At 44.8% G+C, this 7,164-nt stretch overlaps 1 protein-coding gene across 1 annotated transcript; it reads left to right on the forward strand.

Moving 5' to 3' along the window:
• Positions 1-755: 755 nt before the first annotated feature.
• On the forward strand, positions 756-6,566 carry LOC119429346 (sodium channel protein type 5 subunit alpha-like; the record flags this gene model as incomplete). The annotated part of the gene is made up of 6 exons (XM_037696991.1): positions 756-897; positions 1,321-1,518; positions 1,615-1,785; positions 1,858-2,115; positions 2,757-2,882; positions 6,446-6,566. Coding segments are annotated over 6 exons (1,016 nt in total), but the record flags the coding sequence as incomplete, so codon positions are not given.
• Positions 6,567-7,164: the final 598 nt, after the last annotated feature.

The following is a 7,164-nucleotide window of genomic DNA, read 5'->3' on the forward strand; positions in this document are numbered from 1 at the left end:
TGAGTCAGTGGGAGAATGCTGTTTAAAACCTCTCAGTTTGTGTGGCGGCCCGGTGGGGGCGGTCCCAGCTGGGGCTGGGTCATTGCAGTGGGTCTGTGACCACGGGGTTGTTGGTTGGATTCCCAGGATAGAGTCTGCTCAGCAGCAGGTTTTCCAGTCTCTGAGGTGAGTCAGAGTTAGTCGGAGCAGAGGTGTGTTCATGACGCCGGTATGGCCGCTCCACTCAAACTTTGGTCCTGAACCTGCAGGAGCTCTAACTTCCTGCTTCCTGTCTGTGGTTCTAAGAGCTCCACTCTGCTGGGGTTCGGCGGGTCAGCCGCGGCCGCCCAGCGGCAGTGACTGTGACAGGACCTGACTGTGGAATATTATTTATACCAAACGTCTTACCCGTCTCGTCGATCTGTCTCAGCCCTGACGAGCGTGGGCGGGCCACGAGTCGTAAACGCCGGCGAGGAAACAGAGACGCTCTGTTAGGAGTGAACAGAGAGACGGACAGAAACGCCATTTCAAAATGTCGCCTACGCCCACATCCTGCACCGACTGTTCGATTCTCACAGCTGTAAGAAAAAGCAGGCCGTTATGTAACGTCCCTCCTGATGACTTGAAACTCCCGAACGTTGGACCGGCCTTCACTTTCCAAGTTTCTGCAGGTTTTCACGCCGTGATGGAAGAAGCTGACACCTTTTCTGTTGCTTTCACAGGAAAACCTGATGCACGCCTTTCAACGCCTGTTGGTTTGTTCCCGTGTGTTACAGAAAATGTCCAGATGGATTTGACTGTCTTAAAACGGGAAGAAACCCAAACTATGGCTACACCAGCTTTGACACCTTTGGGTGGGCCTTTCTCTCACTGTTTCGTCTGATGACGCAAGACTACTGGGAGAACCTCTATCATCAGGTACTGGTTCACTCTAAAGACAGAGAACAAACTGAATTTATCCAACTGGGATGGTTTCATAAACAACCATGAGCATGTTGAAACTGTTGGATGTTCTTGACCTTTTGCATTCACCGTTCAGTAAAAAGTCTATGGAGCGTATTTTGGCAGTATTATATCTGTTCATTACTCAAATGTTGCGTACCACTTAGCCTCTAGCAAGCTAAAGCTGTTAGCATTAGCTACTAGCTTAGCAAAACATGGGTTGTGGGAACAATTACCTAAAACCAGTTAGCTGTGCAGTTTTATAAAACCATCTTCCTCTCAGAGCTCACAGTGTCTCAGTGTGTTGAAGGTCTATTTTTGTAGCGTCTCGGCAGAACCGAGCCATGTTGGTACCCTGACCCACGTTCTGCTCTCGTGTGCTGTCATGTTTGACTCCAGACGCTTCGGTCAGCAGGAAAGACCTACATGGTGTTCTTTGTGGTGGTCATCTTCCTGGGCTCATTCTACCTGATCAACCTGATCCTGGCTGTGGTGGCCATGGCGTATGAGGAGCAGAACCAGGCCACCATCGCCGAGGCGTGCCAGAAGGAGCGAGAGTTCCAGCAGGCGATGGAGAGACTGAAGAAAGAGCAACAGGTGACGTCAGAACTCCGTCTTTAGTTAAATAGTTGCAGTTTATTTTTACAAATATATTTAAAGTTTCTGTTTTCTCTCTGCCAGCTTGCAGCCCAGAAAACCCTGGACTCAGACTCACTGGCGTCACCGGACCTATCACCTCTCGGCCCGCCGTTAGACAGCTCAGAGGAGCGGAGGCGGAGCCAAGCGCTGATGGGTGTGGCTGACGTGGAGGGTAACCTATCAGAGGAGAAGCTGCTGCAGGTGGACCTGTTGGACGGGGGAAAGGTGAGCTAACCTTTCATCTGCTCACGTTCCCAACATAAAACCTAAGACTTAAGGTTTTGGTCTTTCCTCCAGCCCCTCCATCCTCTCCTCGCTCGCTCCTTCTCCACGAGGACTCGGCGAAGCAGTCAGGTGTCGTCCATCTTTAACTTCCGTTTGAGGAGCCGGGGGTCGGAAGGGGAGATGGCCGATGATGAATTCAGTGTTCCTGGTGACGTAGTGGAAGGTGTCGGTGGCCGGACGTACAGCGGGGGAACGTTCAGCGGAATCCTGGCCAACCCTTGGCCCAAACGGAGACCGAGCACCTTCAGCAATGCCAGCAGGAACTCCCAGGTGAGCCGAGCCTTCACGTGCCAGCTGACATCAAGAAGAGGAACCAACAGTTCATAACTTGTAGGATTTTATTCATCCGGACAAAGTTAAGCTCAAGGGAACAAAACACAACAGATTTGTCAGTTTACTGCTTTTTCTCAGTAAATTCCCCCCGAAGGTCAGACCATGTAGTGCTCAGAGAAATGCCTCTGCAGGCCTCGACAAGACAAAGGTCAAAGGTCACGGCTTGTTTTGGAAAAGCTTCTTCTGGTCAGGAGGGGGCGATCTCTTGTAGAGAAATGATTTTGTATTTAATCACCGAACTGTTCTCAGGAGTAGAACGTGACGCTTTGCGTCTAATTTCTAATGTACTCAAACAACACGCCGTGCTCGGCCCGGCTACAGTTACTCACTGCCTTAGCTGTTCCAGCGGCGGTGCACACCCTGAAAACACGCCGGCTGTAACCAGAGTCCACAGAGGCGGTAGCCTACGTGTGAATCCAGCCTGTTGGGAAGCAAAGAGCAGCCCGTTGTGTGTCTGGTCCAAGTCATGCCAGGCATTTCTGACTCTATAATCTGTGACAGCGCGTTGTTTCAGCTCAGCATTAGATACGATTAGCCTCTAAATGCCTCTGGACCGAACCCTCCGTGTGTGTTTCCAGGTGTTTTACCCAACGCTCAACATCAACGGGAAGCTGTTCGTTTCCGTGGACCAGAACGGGGTTTCCCCCCCACCGCTGCAGGGGCAGCTGCCAGCGTGCACCATGGAGAAGGTCAAGGAGGAGAGCGTGAGTCTCAATGGAAACAATGGTGCAGCCAATGGTCAGATATGTGGATAATGAATCAGCATAACTCCACTGTGATATCATGGCTAAACACACACACACACACACACTAACCCGCTCAGATAATATTACAAATAAAACATAACCAAACAGAAAGGTTTGTCTATAAAACACAAACACATTCAACATTTTAGCTTTTAGCTACTTTAGCTTGTGTTACATTTTTCATCGCTACCTTGAGCCTCAAGACACCAGTGTTTTTGTCCGTCTTTGTAAATGTGTGTTTCTTACCAAAATATACCATAAATCAGTGAACAGATTTTAATAAAATGAAATAATCAGTGACGAACACCTACAACAGTTCACTGTTTGGAGTTTACCTGAGTTTGACCTGAAGCTCTCGACCTTGACCTCTCTGGCTTCAAACATCTGCTAAGTTCATGGCAAAAACCATCACAGACATGTTCCTGTTTTTAGTTTCTACACAGCCTTACAACCTAGCTGTATTTGTTTAATACCATTGTCTTTCACTTGTTCTCAGTTTGTAGCATCCTTTGATTGTCCACTGTTGTCATCACACTGTTAAAAATCAGGTCTCTCTTGTAAATGAGTCCCTCAGGCTCAATGGGACTAACGTGTAGAAATAAAGGTTGAATGAATTCAAGATGGCCACCAAGGCTTATTGACATTATGCAACACAAAACAGCTCTAGTTCAGTCAGTTTTACAGCTGTTGAGGGAAACGTTGGTGTGGTAGTAGCTGAGAGTCATCCATTACACAGACTTTGAGTGCTAACCAAACACCTGAGAGCAGTGAGACTGTGTGTGATTGTGGGCAACGTTGTTTTCAGCGTTTGTCTAAAACAACAACAACTTTATCATTGGTCAACTTCAGATCATCTTCCTCTGACCCCAAACGTTTTATTTTAAAACCGTTTGCCTCCTGCTCACCGTAGCTTGGTCAGTTTTTTGCTGCTTTTAAGAATAATGAACTGCTGTTGGCGTCCACTTACTGGGTGTTCTCGTCACACTCATGACACGTTCTGTAATTTATCAGGATTATAGTCTGAAATGAGCTAAGATTGAGGTTAAAGATACAAAAATTTGACCTGTGACTTTAATATTTATTGAGAAGTAAAAGGGACCCAAGTCCACAACCAAGAGGAACTCCATGTGTGGATGTTTGCTAGTCAGATCCATTTCAAACCGAGGAAGTCTAAGTTGGACATCTGAGTCCTCATTTGGACTGGACCAAGTATGTCCAGCGTTTTGGGGTCTGCCCTGGTTTTAGCAGAAGATGCTAACAGACTCCACCCCCTGACCCCCCGACCCCCTGACCCCTGACCCCCCACCCCCCGGTCTTTCCTGCCTGGTTTGAGTTTTTTCACTCAGGGATGTTCCTCCACCCTGCAGACTCAAAACGTGCACGTATCCTCTGCCAAGTCCAGCTGAGGTGATAATCAGATCACACGTGCACGGCGTGACTCTGTGCCCCGCAGAGACGGAGACAAACTGTTGGTGTCCATGGAGACGTTTGGACATCGTAGTCCAGCGGAACGTTTCAGAGCAACATAAAAAAAATAATTTTAGAATGAGAAAACAAAACCTTCATGTTTTAGGAATGTAGAGAGGTTACGTTAAAGAATGATTTAATTATTATTTACAACAAAATTAACAGAAGAATCGTTGACTGTCGTCAAGCGATCAGATCGATGATTATTGATCTGTGGAACGCTTCAAACTCACGAAGCTTCTTCTAAAAATGGACATTTGTCTTCATAAGAAAAAAAAGTCTGATAGGAATTTTTTTGCCTCCAACTCCTCCATGTGTCCAGTTAACCACTGTTTTTTTTGTCTGTCCAAACAGGTCTCACTTGTAAATGAGTCGTCGAGGCTCAATGTGATTTATCTGTTTAAATAAAGGTTGAATAAATAAACTTGTCATTTTAAAACTTTTTGTTGAAACTTCTGTCTGGACGTGTTTCTGTGACGCAGATGAAACTTGGTTTTCCTTCAGTTTGTTGATCGTCTCAAGTATTTGAGAACATTTTTACTTTTTGGTTCAGTTTTAATTTTCCACACCAGGACTTTATGAAAATGATTTCATATTTGTGAACCAGCAGCTTCAAAGATCAAACTGAAGCAGAGACAGACCCGGAGCGTTGGGCCCGGGGAGGGGGGGGTTCCTTTAGTTTGAGACTTTTCATGACGTTGGACCGGATCAGACCGGATGGAGAATGATCCAAACACAAACATCGTTCTGTTCAGATAACTTCCTGAACACGTTTAAAACTGAAAACGCTGTTCGTTAAAGTTAGTTTTAGTAGCCGACAGTAGTTGTTTTAGCTGTTTGGCTGTTCCTATTTTTAATTCAGAATATAAAGAAACTAAAATCAAAATGAGAAAAAAACTGCAGCTTCTGCTGAAATACAGCTGAGAGACTGAAGCGTGATGAAGAAGCTGAGACTCGGTTATTAAAGTTAAAATCAGCTGAACACAAGCTAAAACATGAAGGGAGCTACATGCTAGCTGAGTCACACAGGATCATCTAAAATGTAAATCCAAAAGCCTAGCTAAAAGCTTAAAGTAGCAAAAGGATAGCCTAAATAAAAAAGTAGATTACTAGCTAAAAGCAACCGAACAATAGCTAAAAGCTAAAATTATCAAAACACTAGCCAACAGCCAAAAGAAGCAGAACACTAACTAAAACAAAAACTAAAGAAGCTAAATGTAGCAAACTGCTAGATAAAATGTTAAAAGGCATGCTAATACTAAAAACACAGTTTACTAGCTAAAAGCTAACAGCAGCAGAATGGTAGCTAAATGTGAAAAATAGCACAAGGCTCGCTATAAGCTAAAAAAAAAAAGAAGCTTAAACAGAACCAGCAGCCGAAGCAGAATTCATCTTCATGTGTTTCTATGAGGAAATGTTTTTAAATAAAGTGAAATGTTTTGAAAAGTATAAAAGTTATAAAAACCAGAAGTTGTAGCAGAAATCGGCTGAACGAGCCGAAGGTTTTGACGTGTGAACATCTAAAGCTGCAGGACTAATTCAGAAGTTGTTAGATCATAAAAAACGTTCGGTAAAATCAAACGGGTGCTGCTGAAGCTTCACAGGCGGCGGGTGACAGGCATTCAGCTCTTACAGGCGTTCAGCTTCAGGAGCTGATCTGAGCTGTGAGATCACAAAGTTCTGGTTCTGACCCAGAGCTGACGTTCATACCTGACATGTTTCAGCTGTTGTTGGAGCGGCAGCAGCTGAAGGCAGGTCTAATGGTTTCATCATGTTTTTGCATCTTGCAGCTGTTTTTTTTAACCGTGAGCTGATTTCTCTGATTCTTTGAACACCAGTCGTTACCTGCTCATCTGTTGCCGTGGTGACGGGGAGCACGTAGCCGAACAGTGTTTGACCCGGCGCATGTGATAACAGCCGAATGTGAGACGGCTCATGAATGAAGTGTTTTACGTCACCGTGGAAACGGCTCAAACCAAAGATGGTCTTAAAGTGGCTCTTTAAGGACCTCCAGAGTCCAGAGATAACGTCCACCCTGTCTCGGTGTGTCTCAGGTCCCCACGTCCTCCACGGAGCTCAGCACCATGCTCCTTCCTCGACCTTCGTCCACCCAGGGCTCCGAGCGGAGGGGGAGGGCCCTGAGCGCCGCCAGCTACCTGACGGACGCCATGGAAGGTGAGGAGACGCTCGAACTGCATGAAGAACCATTGGCTATGGAAATGTATGGCCAGCAGGTCACCTGAGGTCACCTGAGGTCATACATTCAGACCAAAGGTCGTCTCTATGGCAACACTGTTGGTCTGGTTTTGACCCCAGCGTACGTCTTTCAGCACATTTCTTAATTATTGTAATTATTTTTAGCTGCGTCAACAACTCCAAAACTCCAAAATACAAGTTCTAACAGAGCTGGACTCTTATTCTGAAGAGCCTCTGCAAACTTTAGTTTGAAACTCCAGGTCTAATCCTCTTCCTGCCTTTTATGTTTGTTTGTTTTTTTTAAACATAAGTTTTTGTTCATTCCTCTGTGTCTTCAAATCTCTACAAGAGTCATGCAAATGATTTAAAAACATATTTTAAAACCAAAATGCTGCACAATAAATGATGTAATAAATAAATAAATAATGACATATGTAATAAATAAATAAATAATGACATAATGTAATAAATAAATAAATAATGACATAATGTAATAAATAAATAAATGACATAATGTATAAAACGACAGAAGATAAAATAAATAAACATCAATAAAAACAATCAAAGCAGTGAAGAG

Source organism: Nematolebias whitei, unplaced genomic scaffold, assembly GCF_014905685.2.
Source record: "Nematolebias whitei isolate Nwh7 unplaced genomic scaffold, NemWhi1 Nwh_scaf_598, whole genome shotgun sequence".
NCBI lineage: Eukaryota > Metazoa > Chordata > Actinopteri > Cyprinodontiformes > Rivulidae > Nematolebias > Nematolebias whitei.